This window comes from Garra rufa, chromosome 20, assembly GCF_049309525.1.
Source record: "Garra rufa chromosome 20, GarRuf1.0, whole genome shotgun sequence".
NCBI lineage: Eukaryota > Metazoa > Chordata > Actinopteri > Cypriniformes > Cyprinidae > Garra > Garra rufa.
The window spans coordinates 17541483-17561031 of NC_133380.1; the positions used below are offsets into that span (position 1 = coordinate 17541483).

At 32.3% G+C, this 19549-nt stretch overlaps 3 protein-coding genes across 4 annotated transcripts in view; 1 reads left to right on the top strand and 2 right to left on the bottom strand.

Annotated features, from left to right (window-relative positions):
- LOC141294266 (uncharacterized) overlaps positions 1-2910 on the top strand; it is a 25230-nt gene extending 22320 nt beyond the window's left edge. The window contains exon 11 of the mRNA XM_073826344.1: positions 2629-2910. Within this exon, the coding sequence (XP_073682445.1) occupies positions 2629-2910 (282 nt within the window). The remainder of the gene's footprint in view (positions 1-2628) is intronic.
- adipor1a (adiponectin receptor 1a) overlaps positions 1-11757 on the bottom strand; it is a 41151-nt gene extending 29394 nt beyond the window's left edge. The window contains exons 1-5 of one of the 2 annotated variants that reach the window (XM_073825632.1): positions 11602-11757; positions 5327-5403; positions 5042-5227; positions 4828-4941; positions 4572-4743 (exon numbers count right to left, since the gene is read on the bottom strand). In XM_073825632.1, coding sequence (XP_073681733.1) covers positions 4572-4743; positions 4828-4941; positions 5042-5185 — 430 coding nt within the window. In that variant the 5' untranslated portion in view covers positions 5186-5227; positions 5327-5403; positions 11602-11757. Of the gene's footprint in view, positions 1-4571; positions 4744-4827; positions 4942-5041; positions 5228-5326; positions 5404-11586 lie in introns of both variants that reach the window. The other variant, XM_073825633.1, reaches the window with a different exon arrangement.
- A 450-nt stretch (positions 11758-12207) lies between these two features.
- Positions 12208-19140, bottom strand: cyb5r1 (cytochrome b5 reductase 1). Its single transcript, XM_073825919.1, has 9 exons — positions 19026-19140; positions 18396-18542; positions 18245-18317; positions 15838-15944; positions 15630-15759; positions 15458-15541; positions 15293-15378; positions 14777-14876; positions 12208-12920 (listed from the first exon to the last, which is right to left on the bottom strand). The coding sequence occupies exons 1-9, from the start codon at positions 19038-19040 to the stop codon at positions 12748-12750; spliced, it is 915 nt and encodes a 304-aa protein (XP_073682020.1). The 5' UTR covers positions 19041-19140; the 3' UTR covers positions 12208-12747.
- Between the last annotated feature and the right edge of the window lie 409 nt (positions 19141-19549).

The window sequence follows — 19549 nt, forward strand, 5'->3', positions numbered from 1 at the left end:
TGACTATTTGAATATTTTACTGTAAAGTAAAAAACTTTTTTTTTTTTTAATATAGTAAACTTTTGTATAATATTTTTATGTTTTTTTTATTAATATTTTTATTTATTTATTTGAAGTTATGGATTTGCTGTGCTTGTTTGTAGGGATGCACAATTTAGCCAGATATTATTATTATTATTATTATTATTATTATTATTACTTAATAAAATATTAACCAAAATAAGAAATATGACTATTTGAATATTTTACTGTAAAGTTAAAAAACTTTAAAAAAAAAAAATTAATATAGTAAACTTTTGTAAAATAATTTTTAATTTTTTTTTTTTTTTTATTAATATTTTTATTTATTTATTTGAAGTTATGGATTTGCCATGCTTGTTTGTAGGGATGCACAATTTAGCCAGATATTATTATTATTATTATTATTATTATTATTATTATTACTATTATTACTTAATAAAATATTAACCAAAATAAGAAATATGACTATTTGAATATTTTACTGTAAAGTAAAAAACTTTTTTTTATTTTTATATAGTAAACTTTTGTATAATATTTTTACTTTTTTTATGTTTTTTTTTTAATTAATATTCTTATTTATTTATTTGAAGTTATGTATTTGCTGTGCTTGTTTGTAGGGATGCACAATTTAGCCAGATATTGTTATTATTATTATTATTATTATTATTATTATTATTATTACTATTATTACTGAATAAAATATTAACCAAAATAACAAATATGACTATTTGAATATTTTACTGCAAAGTAAAAAACTTTATTATTATTTTTTTTTTAATATAATAAACTTTTGTATAATATTTTTACGGTTTTTTATGTTTCATTTTATTAATATTTTTATTTATTTATTTGAAGTTATGGATTTGCCGTGCTTGTTTGTAGGGATGCACAATTTAGCCAGATATTATTATTATTATTATTACTATTATTACTTAATAAAATATTAACCAAAATAAGAAATATGACTATTTTAATATTTTACTGTAAAGTTAAAAAACTTAAAAAAAATAATATAGTAAACTTTTGTATAATATTTTTATTGTTTTTTTATGTTTTATTTCATTAATATTTTTATTTATTTATTTGAAGTTATGGATTTGCCGTGCTTGTTTGTAGGGATGCACAATTTAGCCAGATATTATTATTATTATTATTACTATTATTACTTAATAAAATATTAACCAAAATAAGAAATATGACTATTTTAATATTTTACTGCAAAGTAAAAAACTTTTTTTTTATTTTTATATAGTAAACTTTTGTATAATATTTTTACGTTTTATGTTTCATTTTATTAATATTTTTATTTATTTATTTGAAGTTATGGATTTGCTGTGCTTGTTTGTAGGGATGCACAATTTAGCCAGATATTGTTATTATTATTATTACTTAATAAAATATTAACAAAAATAAGAAATATGACTATTTGAATATTTTACTGTAAAGTTAAAAAACTTAAAAAAAATAATATAGTAAACTTTTGTATAATATTTTTATTGTTTTTTTATGTTTTATTTCATTAATATTTTTATTTATTTATTTGAAGTTATGGATTTGCCGTTTTATTTTATAATATTTTAAAGTTGTTGTTTTTTTGTTTTTGTTTTTCTGTGATGTGTTTATTTATTTGATGTTATGGATTTGCTGTGCTTGTTTGTAGGGATGCACAATTTAGCCAGATATTGTGTTGTTACTATTATAATTACTATTATTATGTAACAAAATATTAAACAAAATAGCAAATATTACTATTGTAATATTTTACTGTAAAATAAATAATTATATATTTTTTAATATAATAGTATACTATTTTATAATATTTTAAAGTATTTTTTACATTTTTATTTCATAAATATTTTTATTTATTTGAATTATAACAAAATAAGAAATATTACTATTATAATATTTTGCTGTAGAATAAAAAAATCTAATAAGTAAGAATTTCTTTAATTCTATTTTTTTAAATATACTATTTTATATTATTTTAAATGCATATTATTTATATTTTATTTGATTAATGTTTTTATTTATTTATTTACATTTTTGGATTTGCTGTGCTTGTTTGTAGGGATGCACAATTTAGTCAGACTTTTTGTTGTTGTTGTTGTTGTTATTTAATAAAATCACAAAATAAGAAATATTATTGTTATATTTTACTGTAAAAAAACTTATCTAATAAATATTTTTATTATTTTAATTTAATAGTATACTGTTTTGTTACATTTTTATTAATATTTTATTTATTTATTTGAAGTTATGGATTTGCTATGCTTTTTTTTGTTCTTATCATTATTACTATTATTAATTAATTAAAAATATTAAACAAAATAAGAAGTACTAATTGTAATGTTTAACTGCAAAATAAAGAAAAATAATTACTATTTTTGAAAAATAATAATAATTTTATTTTACATTTTACATTTTAATTTTATAATTTTTTTTTTTTTTTTAAGTTTCAGGTTTGCTGTCTTTGTTTGTTTTGTTGCATGATTTAGTATTTTTTATTATATATCAGTGTATGTGTGTAGTATTATTATTATTATTATTATTATTATTATTATTTAATAAAACATAATAAAACATCACTTCCTGTCTCTGGCCCTTCAGGAAGAGGAGAAGCAGAGGTTAAAGGAGGAGCTGGAGGACGCCAAAGACAAAGCCCGGCGACGGTCGCTAGGCAACATCAAGTTCATTGGCGAGCTGTTCAAGCTGAAGATGCTGACAGAGACCATCATGCACGACTGCATCGTCAAACTGCTGAAGAACCACGACGAGGAGAGTCTGGAGTGTCTCTGCCGCCTGCTGTCCACCATCGGGAAAGATCTGGACTTTGAGAAGGCAAAGGTGACACTACATTCTTTACACAACGCTTTATGTAGCACCAAGTAGCAGAAATGTTGTGCATTAATGTGTTTTTTTTATTGCAATAATATTTTATTATATATATTATTATATTCAACAAATTCAAAATTTAAATAAAATTCTACATAAAATAAATAATATAAACTATACAAATAATGATAATATAAATATAAAAATAAATAATTTATTAATTATATATATTTGCGTTGCATGAAATAAAATAAATATTAAACTTTATATATAAATTATATAAAATTCATTTTTTCAAAATTAAATTACAAAGTAATTAAAAAAAAAGCATTTAGCATTAGCATTTGCATTGCTTGAAATAAAATAAATATTAACAAAAAAGTGTGTGTGTGTGTGTGTGTGTGTGTGTGTATGTATGTATGTATGTATATATATATATATATATAAATGTTTTGTTATATTTGCATTGCTTTAGGTAAAATAAATATTAAATTATAAAATGTACACACACACACATATATATATATATATATATATATATATATATATATATATATATATTCGAAGTGGATCAAAACCTTTCATTAAATTTTGTCCTAAAACCAAAAAGAATACCCGTTCTTATCTTAGGACAACTTTGATGAAGTTTTTTGATCTACTTCGAATGTTGACTACTGTATATATATTAGTGGTGGGCCGTTATCGGCGTTAACGTGCTGCGTTAACGTGAGAATTTTATCGGGCGATAAAAAAAATATCGCCGTTAATCTATTCTCAAAATTGGGTTGGGAGCTGGGTCTAAACTACGCAAGCTATGATGACTTTCACAATATGTTCGCGCGTTTATGTCTCCTCCGCCAAAACACAGACGGGATCACGTTGTCCTCCATTCATAAAAACCGAATCTACTATAGCGAAATGCCACGTAAATTCGTCGTTTTTTGGATTCATAAATCAAATGTTGGTCTGTCACTTAATTCAAATCGCGATATGGACTAGTGTCTGTGAAAACTGAAATGCAAAAAGACCGTTTTAATATGAATCCGGTATGTTCCGTTTGCCTAGCTGTATGTATGAAATTCATACTATGAATGGTGGAGACGCGCTTTTACTACACGCATACTGAAACACACGTGACGCTCCCGCTAATTTTTGGCATTTGCATCTCACATGAACAGATAAACTCAATCTCCCAAACTGCTGTGAGTGTCACTTTTACCGTTTCATTTGAGAAAACTAGCATCATGTCATACTGTATACACAGAAACTTCACGGCAAACTGTCAAAATAAAAGTACGGTGTAACATGTTTAGTCATTATTTGGGTAGCACACATATTCTGAATGCCTTCAGCAGAATTCAAATTAGCCATTTTAATCTAGATTAATCTAGATTAATTCCAAAATTTAATCTAGATTAATCTAGATTAAAAAAATTAATCTATGCCCACCCCTAATATATATATATATTTCAGTAATTTTTTATTAATTATTTTAGTGTTATAATCTTAATGACAAAATTCTTTTTTATTTGTTCACATAAAAGTATTATATTTCGGCATAAGCAAAAGGCGTATCCTGATCTTGCATGCTCTCAAAATTAGAGCGGTGTTTGTCCTTGTAATTGATCTGCTGCATACTTAATGCACTAAATATATTCATGAGGTGCACAATAGCCCCTATTCTCTGTGACGGCTTGACACCGTAACCCTAATCTTACCCAACAAATGAGTCCAGATATTCCCGGTCTCTGTGTGGATCCTGAAAATGCTCCCGAAGCAGGCACGGAACGAGGGCATGGGAGGCCTATGACCGTGCAGGAGGTAGTCGTTGTCTTTTAACCACTCCGGCAGAACATGAAAGGGAATGACCCTCCAGCGGCCCTCCCAGACCTAGAGAACCAAAATGTATTTATCATTAATTTCAGCATTTCACTTCTGTTTAAGCTTTAAAATGGATCTGCTTGAATATCACACCTTATGCACAAACTCCTCCATCTTCTCCATTGCATGGTGAGCCTGCAGTGGCAACGTCAGAACCTCTCCGACGTCTTCATCCTCCTCTTCATCATCAGCGATATCGCTTGCTCCCTGTGGATACAATCAGAGCTTAAAAAGCGGCATGCGACACTGCTGGCACTGAATATGAAAGACTCTGTAATGCATTCAGATTAATAATTACGTGGCTTGCCTCTGACTGGACTCCTTTGGCTCCAACGGGGCCGTTCTCCTTCAGCAGGGGACCCAGCTCCATCAGTTCCACCTCGGCTGGGGCGTGGCATTCCTCCATGACCTGGCAGTCCGCATGACTGGCAGACCTGATTTGGTCTGACATCAGTGACCCGTCGCAGACCTCTGAAGCCTCCACTTCAGTTCACTGATGGCCAAAAGTAATACATTCAATCAAAACAAAACTTCACTGCCAAAGTCAAGTCATGATAACATCAGTGACCCGTAACAACAAGAGTCGGCTTACCTCTGGCAGGAGCTTTGAACACAGGCAGGTCTATACCTGCCTCCTAATGTCTGTCTCTCTGTGAAATTGCATTCAGTCTTGAGGGGAAAAAACAACAAAATACAACTAGGCATCATTATCATAGCTCAAAATGCTACAAAGTAGTTCACACTGCCTGCGCTTTAAAACCTAAAGAGCTGTTTACTATGACAGCTTATTTGGAATTCACAGGCACATTATAATTTGTGGTTTTTCAATCATTCTTGTTCGCTAACATGCTCTGACTCAATTTTATCGTTCACTGAAATAGAGTGCAACTGTTAAATTTCTGTAGTAAAAATCTCTATAGAGGAACTGATTTTTAAACAATAACTTATAAAATCTTTAAAAGCAGGCCTACTTTGAGCTACAAAGTTGTTAACTGATGGGACAGGCTTAATTTAGTCACTGTGTGCTACTTAAATTGAATAAACAAGCATATTTTAGAATAAATTCATTCAATTGTGTCCTTCAAAAATGTTTCACAAGATTTTAGGCGTTTTCCTCCTCATTAAAGGCACAGTTCACCCAAAAATGAAAATTCTGTCATTATTTACTCACCCTCCTACTAATGGCTATTAGTAACGGTTTGGTTACTAGCATTCCTCAAAATAGCTTCTTTTGTGTTTACAGGTTTGCAACAACATGAGGGTGAGTAAATAATGACCAAATTTTCATTTAAAGCCTTTAAGTCTTTGTCTTTTTACCTGATCTTCAAATACTTTTGTGCGTTTAATCAAAATTTGTAATGTTATGAATCACTTTGTAGCTGGTTGGTTTGGTTCTTAAACAAAGCCTTTTGTAAAATTCTAATGGGTTAACATAAATAGTTTAGGAACCAAAGCTGTAGAGTGGGCGAACTATGGCTTCGTAGGCAAAAACCTGAAAGCGAGTTAGCATTTTAGCACTTCTGGTTCCATCGCCCAAGAGTCAATGTTTTTTTTTTTAAATGGGAGTTTGACTAAATCCACTAAAATAAGGTCTGTGTAATTTATAGTATAACCAAATAATAGTTTCCAGCATTTTATAGTTTTGTTCAAAAATGTTTTTTGCTTTGCCCTGAAATGCAACAAAAGTATTCAGATGGAAGATGATTGTTCTATCGCTTCCCTACTGAACTGTTCTGGGTTTGTACCATAAGGTACACTTATATTATGATTATTCCATGTAAACACCACATTTACCAGTTTAGTCACGGTGAAAGTGAAACATTAATGATGCAAAGTGCTTAAAGACACGTTGAAATTAAATGTTTACGGCCACATGAATCTGTTAGAAAGCATATAGATTAGTGGTCGACCGATCTATTGGTTTTGGCAATTAACCAGCACCGATAGCTGATTGGCGGAACTATCGGTTATTGGCAAAAATCCATGCCGATAATTGATACGAGATATCCTGGACTTAACACTGGGCTTTTGTTTGGTTTGTGACTAAAATATTTTGTTATTTTGATTAGATATTCATCAAATGTTCTAGAATAGAAGAATATGATACAAATATGATGCAGTGTTGTTTTTGACAACCATCTTAGATTTAGTCTTAGTCTTATGGACTAAAATGGTTATTAGTTTTAGTCAAATTTTAGTCACTTCTATATGTGATAGTTTTAGTCCAATTTTAGTCGACGAAAAGTCAAGAAGGTTTTAGTCTAGTTTTAGTCGACGAAAAGTCAAAAAGGTTTTAGTCTAGTTTTAGTCAAAAAAAGGGGAAAAAGTAGTCTTTTAACAAATTAATGTAGGTCAGTAAGTATTTTGCTGTTGGGTAGTGTCACTTATAAGTTGTGAAAATAGCAGATCTATAGTTCAACACAATGTGAGCTTCCGGATCGACTATTTTCACCAATAATTACAATAATGAAGGAATGTTTTAGAACATAAAAGACAAACAAGGATGGAATGCTAAAACGGCTTGCCATACTAGTATGGCAAAGAGCATTTAATGCTAAAACGGCTTGCCATAGCGGCAGATACGTTTTAGATTTTGATTTGCATGCACAATAAGCAGAAATGTCATGCATTTTAAACGTCTGACGGACCACCCACTAACATTTTCGTCTATTCTCGTCTCGTCAACGAAAACTCACACACGTCTCGTCATGTTTTAGTCATCAACGAGCCATTTTTATCTCGTCATCGTCTCGTTTTCGTCATGGAAAAAAGTGGCGTCAACGAAATGATTTCGTCATCGTCATCGTTGATGAAAACAACACTGATATGATGTAATTTTAATACTATGGCTTTTGTGTAGATGTTTAAAGATCTTTAGCTTGAATGTTAATATGAAATGGTAACACTTCACAATAATAGTCCATTTGTAGCATTTACTAAGATTGATAAATGCTGTAGAATAGTCGTATTTTTCCTGGTTAATGTGTTAATTTCAACATTTACTGATATTTTTAAATGTTTAAGTTGCTTTTGTTAACATTAATGAGCTATGAACTAACTTTAATGATCAATATATAATTAATATTAATACATTTTCTTACAAAGTATGGTTCAGTCCCTTATTTTAAATAGTAGACCACTATTTTAGTTTCCATTCAGTATCCATTTTTAAAAAACTATTGGTTGATTAATTGGTATCAACCTAGCTACCGGTATCGGGAAAATCCAATATCGGTCAACCTCTAATATAGATTGAGGATTTTCTAGAAGCAAGGATAAAATAACATAACGATCCAAACATGTGACCCTAGAACACAAAACCAGTCTTAAGTAGCAGGGGTATATTTGTAGCAATAGCCAAAATTACATTGTATGGGTCAAAATGATCAATTATTCTTTAGGATTTTAAGTAAAGATTATGTTCCATGAAAAACTATTTTGTAAATTTCCTACTGTAAATATATCCAAACTTAATTTTTGATTAGTAATATGCATTGCTAGAACTTTATTTGGACAAATATAAAGGCGATTTTTCTCAATATTTTGATTTTTTTGCACCCTCAGATTCCAGATTTTCAAATAGTTGTATCTGGGCCAAATATTGTTCTATTCTCACAAACCATACATCAATGGAAAGCTTATTTATTTAAATTGAATTCCAAAATATTTACCCTTATGACTGGTTTTGTGGTCCTGGGTCACAAAAGTGATACTTTATTCACTAAAATAGGTTTAATCTTACCATATCCAAAAACTCGCTCACTCTGTTGTTATTTAATAGATTAAATGCAGTAGAATTTTACTGAATAGTATCAAGGATTTATTGACTTTTAATGCACCTTATTTTGAAATGTACAAAAATATGTGCTTTAACAGTTATGATTATTTCATTTTTTCACTGTACTATTTATTATGTCTCATTTCAGTTTAAGTTTGGAATTGTACTTAAAGGATTGGTGTGGATTAAAATTCATAAACAGAGTACATATTTTTTACTGAACATGTAAAAAAAATTGGAAAAAGTTTAGTTAAAAAACATAGTGGTGTTGTTTGCTTTTAAGTTTAGCTTTTAAGTTCTGGTGCTTTTATTTAGGCTTCAAAATTCATAAAAGTTATATTTTGTGAAGATTAACTTGATTGACAATACATATAAGTTTGATGAACTATGGTTGAACACAGAGCTTATTTTTTTGGCGATAATCCAAAAGCCTATGGAAAAATCCTATTTGCTTTTTGTCGAGGGAAACAGTGAGATGCTAACAGCCGATTGGCCTATAAAGTGATGTCATACTTTCCCCACTCTATTGGAAAAAGTGGGCAGACACTGTTGCACTATTTAAACAAAACTCTGATTTTGCTCAAGAATGAATCAGACATTTTGTTTGTGAGGAAGAATTGTGGATGTGTGAAAATGTTTTTGAAATTCTTATCTATTTATTTTAGAACGGTTGTTGAGAGCTTGACCAAAAATAATGTCCAGCAGTTGACAAAAACCGAACAACCGTAAACAAACACGTTTATATGGGCCATTCTACAGAATTGGTGCAAACTGCTGTTCCACAACTAAAAAACACATTTAAAAAGCATTTAAGTATTCAAATCTTAGATGTTTACTAAGATCCTCCTATTATCTACTGAAACCCACAATAACATAGAAAATATCAGTAAGCTTAATATGTTTAAAATGATCATTTATCAGGTACTTTTTGGGAGTGGCTGTCCTGAAACTTAACTCCTACATTTCAATTTATGAAAATGATATTGAAATAATTTTTGCATTTTATTCCATTGTTGTTTTTAAAAATATATTTTTGAGCTCATAATGTTAACCACACCCCTACATTTATGATCAGGACAGATTTACATGTCTCTCTCTCTCATAGCTACAAGGTGTAAGTAGATAGGCCCCATCATTTTGAGGTAAATGTGTTCAAAACTCTGAAAATCTGTATGTAACTTTAAGGAACCTCACTACCAAACCCCTTTTTTTGCAGTTAAACACCTTTTTGGATGTTTTTCCATAATATTTAGTTTTTATATGTATACCACTGTCCAGAACTGTGCTAGCTAACCATGTGCTGATTAGCATCTTTGAGCTAGGTTCAAAAGTATCTAAAATTGTCACTAACGAAATAGTCAAGACCTAAACATTTGGTAAACATGTCTTTATTGTTTTAGTAGTAATGCTTTATTTGGGGGGAAATAAACAAAATTTTAGTACAGTTATGCATTTTTTTTTTGTATTTTAGTATGTGGGTTAAAATTCTGTAATGTGGTTGCTACCAAAACATTACTGTCACTACCAAAAATGTGCAGTTATGACTGAAACATGGGATTTTTTTCGTCAAAAATAGGTAGGTTTTGGTTAAATCTATATTCAACCTAATAAATCTATAACTTTGAAATCAGGATGATCAACTTTTTGCCATTTACAAAGAAAAATTGGATTAAAAATACAACAAATCTCATTTTACAACAACAATATTGTTCAAATTGTAATTGGTATTGATTTACCTCTGAAAACTTTTAAAGGTCCACTGAAGTGCCTTGAAACACGCAGCGTTATTCTATGTGGTGCCGTGCTTTTAACTGAAACAAAAACATATCGCCCAGCCCCGCCCACTTATTTTGAATAGCCAATAGCGTTACATTTATATCTCTTCGGGCCAGAGCCGTTAAGCTCGGTAAAGCCGCATTTGTAGCTTATGACAGCCACAGACTAATAAATTACCCCACAGATTCAATATGAAACTCATAATCATGCTGAGGCTGTGTAGTTTAATACATGCCGATTGCACATATGAGCGCATATGATCTGCTCCGTGTATTGCGTCTCTGTGTAGGGGGCGGGACAATACGGACTCTAGAGAGCATTTTATTGGACAGAACGTTTGATGAGAAACTGAAGTGCACGGTGATATCATCAAAATCGTTGATTCATATTGGCGGAAGTGACGAGACTGTAAGTTTTGAATGCCCATATCTTGTAAACGCGAATTTTGTCGTCGTTTTGAAGCACACTAGCTTATAGATAATCTTAAGGATAATATATGTAAATGTGAGCAAAATCTTAATAGGTCAATATAACCCTTCTAATTAAATTTCGGCAATGACAAATTTGGGGAGAAGACAAATATTCCAAAACTTTCTGAAAATACAATATGAAAATTACCTGTGCAATTACTAATGTGTACCTTGGATATTATACAATTAGCATAAATTCAAAATTTGTTGTTTCCAACTCTGACTTTGAATCAATTCTGTAGAAAGGCCCACATACTGCATAATAAGACTCGAACGAATCGGCCACTGAACGAATCTTATTTTGTAAACGGAGTTAAAAGATTCGAATCACTGGGATGAATCAAAATCCTCACAATTAATTCGAATCGGAGGTTTGAACGCACATATGTTTCCAAATACACTGTCTAGGTAGGCATCTCCGTAGATTTCGAAATAAACCCAATATAACTGATATTAATCTCTGTATGGCATCATAAAGCTCATAAGCATGACTAACGGTAATTAGCCTGCTAGCTAACAACGGGCTTTAAATTTTAGGGGACGAGCAGTCAAAAACACCGGTACACGTCATTAACAACACTTACAAAACACATAACATAGCAATAATGATATAACAGCAACTGAATCATTTGGTCTCTATCAACGATAAATTAATTAACGTTAGTACGAAATTAAGCCCCTTTAAAACCCCAAAGCTGTTGTAATAGAGAAGGTTAGCATTGAGACACAAAAAACGCTGCGCACCGCTAAACTACAGTGTCTGAATGCGTTCACAAAAACACAGGAAGCACAATTTTACCGTTACATTGAAATAACGACGCATTTTACCGTGCAGGAGGTTACCTGATGTCCTGATCTGTTGTTAAAGAAATGGGATCTCTTCCGGATGGCCAGCAAACACCAGCAGGATTGAGAAATAAAAGAGTTGAAAGCTGCTGTATGTCAGACGGCGAGTTCAAACTGGCTCTGTTGTGTTTGAAATAACGCCGCGATGGCGCCGCCTGCTGGCGAACGGTGAGTTCGCAAAGTCCCCACAGCGCTCTTTACAGGCACTAACCCATTTATTTGATGGTTCTTGTGGATGTTTCCAAATTTAGAGCTGTAATCTCTAGGAGGTGATTTATTTTATTGTAAAAGACCAGACAGTGGCGGTTGAACATCCATCTGAGGGCTCCACAGAAAATACTGAAGCGCTTTACCATACCACAGAGTGTTTGTGTGATGGTCACATTTATCCAGCACGTGCTGGCAGGCTTTAGGAAGATAAAAATCCTACTATCGGTCTTTCAAGATGGAGCTCAACCAGCTGGCCTTAGCTGACAATCTCCTATAATCCCCAATCCTCATCCTAGTCTGTCTTTATAATCTCAGTCAATGCAAACGTGAGCGTCGTACATCCAAAACATACATAAAATCCTCAGAAATGGGTATGTAATGCTAAAAACAAGATGCCAGTGAAAACACTTTATTAAGCATTTCTTTGTTGCTTCTCCTTTAGGGCATTTGATATAAAACAACTGCACTGCATTTTAACATAAACATATAAGGAGTGTAGCATGCATACAAAAATACTCCAGTGACAGCAAAGACATTTTTTAACAATGTATACATACAATAAACATGAATGCCAGTTATGTCACACAGGCACATGAAATATAATATTCAGCAAGCAGGTGTCTTAACACACTGGTGCTTTTTAAGTGCATTAAATAGTTTTTTATAAGCTTGTAGGCACATCAAGCCACAATAGTCATCATAAAGACCGTCTCTGTATCGTATTACAGAATGACAGGCTTTTAATATAAAGAACCAATTATCTCTGGACAGACTAGCACTTAAGCATTTAATATTTATTATATACTGTCTATAAAAAGGATATTTGCTATATATATGATCAGATTTGTAATGCTATATTTGCTTAAACACGATTGTGTGCAACTTAGTATCTTTGGAGTAATTCATGCCTGGGCCCTGAGCTTTGAGAACGGTCTAATAGACGAAGCGTTGGCTCTGCCGGTAGCCCAGTTTGTCCAGGTTGGGATTACAGGCAAACTGGATCATGGGAGGTGGACCACACATGAGGATCATGGAGTCATCACTGGGTGGAGGCAGGTGCTCCTCAATCATCTCAGCATTGATGAAGCCCTGACTGTACTCCCAATCTGCAGACACATAAATACAGGTCAATGCCAAAGAGAAGCCATAATGTGGGGTCAAAAAGAGGTGATTTTTTTTTTAAATATACATTTTTCATTTTACATCATCTGAAAGTTAAATAATTAAGCTGTCCATTAATGTTTGTTAGGATAGGACAGTATTTGGCCAAGATACAACTATTTGAACATATTACAAATCAAAAATTAGGTTTTGATATATTTACAGTAGGAAATATCCAAAATATCTTCATGGAATATTTACTTAATATCCTAATGATTTTTGGCATAAAAGAAAAATCGATAATTTTGACCAATACAATGTATTGTTGGCTATTGCTACAAATTTATCTGTGCTACTTATGACAGGTTTTGTGGTCCAGGGTCACATATAATGAATAAAAAGAAAAATGTAGTCAGTTGTGTCAATTCTTAGAAATGTACTTTGGTTTCCCTTTTTTGAAAAAGTTGTATCACAATGACATATTTGACTTGAACATATTTGGATATGAACTAAATGAAATATTCAGACATTCAGAAATTAAAAATACTCATCATAGAATATCTAGGGCCCTATGATTTCCACAATGAGGAAAATGTGGACGGAATCGTAAAATCATAATGTTACTATACAACATGGAATTTGCCAAAATTTGGATGAATAAATTAAAAGTAGGTCAGTACATTTAAATCAAAACACTATATGGACTAGTGTCTGTGAATACATAATCTCTAGAACTGCTCTTTTACCGTTTCTTGTGAGAAAAACTACCGTCATATCAAATATAAACAGACAAACATAAAGGTCTTTACATCAACCTGTCAAAATAAATATTCGGTTTAATTTGAAGAACCTGTGACAGAAATATAGTACTACTTACTAATACAATTATTAAAACATTATTTTAAGGGAATATCTACCATAAAAGATATTTACCAAAATGTAAATACAACAGTATTTCTGAGCAAAAAAAAAAAAGTTTTTAATTTAGAGATGCTTTTGATTTTTATAACATTTAATGAAACCATTTAAATGATAACTTACATTACGAAAACTAATGGAAAACACAATTTGGTAAAAATAAAACTAAATTTAAGAAAAAACAATTCATAGGGCCTTAAATGTAATTTGATTAGAGTCTAGAAAAATTAAAGTGGGGAAAAATTAAGAAAAAATAAAATGGACTTTATAGGGCCCTATATATCAAGTCATTTAAAAAAAATAATTTTATTTAGAAGTATGCAATAAATTGATCAAACATAACAGTAAAGACCTTTGATATTTTTTTCAGGACTGATTAATAAAAAATTATAGTTTCCAAAACAAAAAAAAATAAATAAATTAAGCAGCACAACAGTTTGCAACATTGATAATGTTTCATAAGTAGCAATGATTTCTGAAGGATCACGTGACACTGGACAAATAGCTGCTGAAAATTCAGCTTTGACTTTACAGAAATAAATATTTTAAGTATATTGAAGTATAATAAATGACTTGATTTAGGTTTACTGCCACATCAGCTTCACAGGCTATTTCATGGCAAACAAAGATTATATATTAGAAAAACAATATAAAACAAAGTGTACATAAAATTCTATAAAAGATTTACTTTTGAAAGAAATTGTAAAAGTTCTTCTGGGTCCAAAGTATAATAAAGTAAATTAAAATAGAAAACAGTAATTTTAAATTGTAATAATAATAATTCATGATATTGCTGTTTTTAACTGTGTTTTTGATCAAATAAATGCAGCAGCCTTGGTGAGCGCTTAAGAGACAGTCATAGAACTATAAAACTGACCCCAAACTTTAGTAAAGTAGTGTATACCAAGTTTTACCATCTGGTAGGTTAGGTAGGAAGTCATACCTGCAGGAGCTCTGTCCACTGTGAACCAGAGTTTGAAGCGATCCGGATGCCTCGCCTGAATCTCCTCCAATTCATCCCTCAGCAGAATGTCCTTCTCAGTCTGGAAGACAAATAAAAAGGTCAACAGATTCATTTTAGACTTGCTAAGCAGTTGAATCTGTCTGAGCATCATGTTTATTTAACACTTTGTTTATGAACAAACCATTTCATCATGAATAGTTTATCAGGGATAGTTGACACAAAAATAAAACTGTAATTAATAGGATCGTTCACCCAAAAATGTAGCTTCATAACAAACTATTGATTTCACTTAGACTATTTTAACAATGTCCTTAATACCTTTCTGGGCCTTGAACATGTAAGTTGCGTTGATGTCTATACAGGGTCAGAAAGCTCTTGGATTTCATCAAAAATATGTTAATTTGTGCTCTAAACATGAACAAAGGTCTATGGATTTTTGGATAAACTTTCCCTTTATTCATTTTGGAACAATCCCTCTTTTAATGGAACACCAACCTGGTTGGCAAACAGCAGGTTGCATGTCGTTGTGTCGCTTGCGTTTTTGACAATGTCACGAATCAGCTGCAACATTGGCGTAATGCCTAAAATGAAAGGAGAACAAATGATTTTAGTGATCATACTGCTTCATTATGACTACAAATAAGGAGAAAGACACTTTACCTGTTCCTCCAGCTATGAGACCCAACGTTGTTACAGTCTTAGTTTCAGCAGGGCTCTTCTTATCGGCCTGTATAGCGAATTGACCTGTTGGGTGGAGATGTAGATGTAAGGTGTAAGCCACTTTGTAAATTCATTAACCTCAAATATTGACAACAAATGCGCTGAGTCAGACCTTGGCCCTTGTACTCCAGCAAACCTCCTGGTCCTCTGAAATCAATCACATCTCCGATTCTCAAACTCTCCAAGTACTGGGACATCTTCCCCCCTTCGGGGAACTTTGGGTGCACATTCTTAAAATAAATCTGCAGAATGAAATATGTCAGCTCTAGACAACCATTCAAACCCCTGGAGCTTTTACAAGAAATACAAACAATCAGAACCTTCACAACGAGGTCAACGAATCCTTTGTCATCATCGCTGGACACTGGTGTGTAGGGACGCACAATCAAATTACCATCAATCCTGGCAGATAGATAAACATGCTTGCCTTGAGAGAGAGAGAGAGAGAGAAAGACAGACAGGAAGAAAGAGTACTTTACTATTAATAGTTAATACACCCTAGTCTGTCCATCAAGTTGTTGTTTACACGAGGTCTGAACATCCGTATCACATGATCCCATCACAAGTGAGACACACTATTGTTTACATCTGGTAACTTGCATCTTAATTGGGTTCGCTTTTGCGACTATATGGGTCATTCTTCATAATTAGTGCAAATGCTGTATTCAAATCTTAGATGATTACTAAGTTTCCTTTACTATTATTTATTAAAGCCCACAATGATATATAAAAAAAATATCAGTAAGCTTATATATATATATATATTTGAGGTAAATGTGTTCAAAAGTTTGACAAATCTGAGAAAAATATTTGGTGAAGTTTCGGTAGTGACATCTTTGTTTTTTTTGGGTGTTATCCCAAAAAAAAAATTGTCACTACTGAAACAGTCACAACCAACATATTTGGAGATGTGTTGATAGTGACATCTTTGTTTTTTTTGTTGGTGTATCCAATAAAATTCTCACTACCGTAACAGTCACAACCAAAAAACATTTGGTAGCGTTTCGTTTGTGACATCTTTGTTCTTTTGTTGGTTTATCTAATAAAATTGTCACTACCGTAACAGTCACAACTGAAAAACATTTGGTATTGTTTCGGTAGTTACACCTTTGTTTTTTTTGGAATTACCTCATATAATTGTCACCACTGAAACAGTCACAACCAAAATATTAAGTGACGTTTTGGTAGTGACATCTTTTTTTTTTTGGGGTGCAATCCCATAAAATTCACTGCACCATTACTAGAAATGTGTACCTTAGATATTATACAATTTGAGACGTTTCCAACTCTGACTTTGAACCAATTCTGTAGAATGGCCCATTTACTCAAGAAATATTATTTATATGTACAGTGCCTTGCGAAATTATTCATACCCCTTCATTTTTTTTTTTCACATTTTGTTATGTTGCTGCCTTATGTTAAACTACTTTAAATTACCCTTTTCCCTCCACAATCTACACTCCCTACTCCATAATGGCAAAGCAAAAAAATAGGTTTTTAATATTTGTGCAAATTTATTAAAAATAAAAAACTGAAAAGATCCTGTTGCATAAGTATTCATACCCTTTTCTGGGACACTCGAAATTTAGCTCAGGAGCATTCATATTGCTTCTAGATGTTACTACACTTCGAGTGGAGTTAAACTGTGGCAAATTCATTTGAATGAGTATGATTTAGAAAGGCACACACCTCTCAGAAAAGGTCTAACAGCTGAAAATGCATATCAGAGCAAAAATCAAGTCCTGAGGTCAAGATAACTGCCTGTAGATCTCAGTGACAGACTTGCGTTAAGGGTTCAGAAAAGAATCTGCTGCATTGAAGGTTCACAGAAGCATTATCCATAATGGAAGACGATTGGAACAACTAGGAGAGGTGAAAAGGTGAGGCAAAGAATGGCAGACAATTGCCAAATGCACATGTGCAAAGCTTGTCACATCATACCCAAAAAGACTTGAGGCTGTAAAGGTGCTTCAACTATGTACTGAGTTAAGGGTATGAATACTTATGCAATGTACTTATTTCAGTGATTTATTTTTAATAAATTTGTAAAATTTGCAAATCTGGTTTTTGCTTTGTCATTATTATGGTGTATGGAGTGTAAATTGATGTGGGGAAAAACTAATTTATAGCAGTTTAACATAAAGATTAAGATATTTTTGATGACATCCAAGAGCTCTCTGACCCTCTATAGACAGCAACACAACTAAAATGTTCCCAGGTTTAGAAACGTGGTAAGGAAGCTACCAGAATTTTTTTTGTGCGTAAAGAAAACAAAGATGATTTTCTTTACCAACTTATCTTGTCTCATCCTAATTTGTGTTCCAAAGATGAATGGTCTTAAGGTTTTAAAATGACATGAGGGTGGAGTAATTAATGACAGAATTTGCATTTGTTTGTTTTATTGCAAAGGTTGATTGAAAAGCAAGCAGGCGGTCCTTAACATTTGTTTGCATTTCTTAGTTGGCTCACACAATGTTTTGGACCACCAGAATTTAGTGCTGTCAAATATGTCTAAATGTCTGTGAATACTCTCCAGCAAATGCATTTAAACAAGCTGCTTTTCAAATCCTAAACTCATTTATCATTTAGCACACAGTTCCTATCCAATGCAGTCTACTCGACAGGACAGGTGTGGGATTTCAGCACGCTTCAGACCAAACCCTACAATCTTTGTGCAAGCAGCAGGGAAACAACTGACCAAGCAGCCAGTCCTCAAAGACTACCTACCCACTGGTAATCCCAAAATGTGCTCTGGGCTGGGCAGGGCGAACCGAAACCTGCGGGTATCATGGCTTATGACCTGTAGGAAAAGAAAGAAAGAGTCTTAATTTGGACACAGCATCTTGTCAGTAGCACATATATAAATTCTAGCACATACCTCTTTGTCTACTAGTCTCAATTTGTATTTTTCAGAGGAATCAATCAGGGTAATCTGTGGCTTCCTTTTCCTGTTCAAGTAATAATACCCCAGCAGACCCGCTGTTGAGACCAGCACCACTCCAACAGTCACTGCAACTGTAGTGGACTTAAATACACATTACTGCAGAGTTTAAAATCCACCTTAAAAACATTTAACAGAAAATGAAGAATTTTAAATAAACGCTAAACATACATTCATTGATTTGCTATATACACAACTAAAATGTGACTCAAAAAATAACAAACGGTCTCCACTAATTTAAATGCCTGAGTGAATCATCTGTAACGTTACTTCCTAGAATAAACTCTGACGTTTTTGCTTTGGTGTCCTGTTTCAACAAGAACTGTCTGCTGATTTCGTTTTATGTAACAGAAACTGTCATTTAAATACAAATGACTGCAAATGATATCTTTAAGTTAGTGCCACTGCCAGGACTAACGTTAGTCAATATGCTGTGCTGATAACCTGATAACCAGCAATGTCTTGTTAAACAAACTTGGTGGCATGCCAAAGCAGTATTTCCTTTCAACAATAGCTAATTGCTAAAATTAAACTTTACTGTTTAATTACTAAAGCTTTATGACTTACCATCGCGTAACTCATGACGGCTGATCTACTTCCACACGGAGATTCAGTCAGACCGAACCTTCAGGCTAAATAGTCGTCGACACACCCATGAACATGCAGACTGAGAGCTTTGTCTTGGAGGCAAACAACGCTGCGCAGTTATTGCGCATACCAAACGATTCGAACAACGCGTTCCGTTCTGCGTAATCCCATCCACATTACAACACTATCGAATGTATACTTCCGCCGTCTGTCTCAGTGAACAGCGGAAACCCATAAAACTAGATAAAATAAAAGTTCTGAAAATGTACACGACCAGTCAAAAGTTTTTGAACAATAAATGTTTTTAAAATTAGTGTCTTCTGCTCACCAAGCCTGCATTTATTTGATCCAAAGTACAGCAAAAACAGTACACTTTTGTAATATTTTTACTATTCAAAATAACTCATTTATATTTGAATTTATTTTAACATGTAATGTTAATTTATTCCTGTGATTTTAAAGCTGAATTTTTAGCATCATTACTCCAGTCACACGATTCTTCA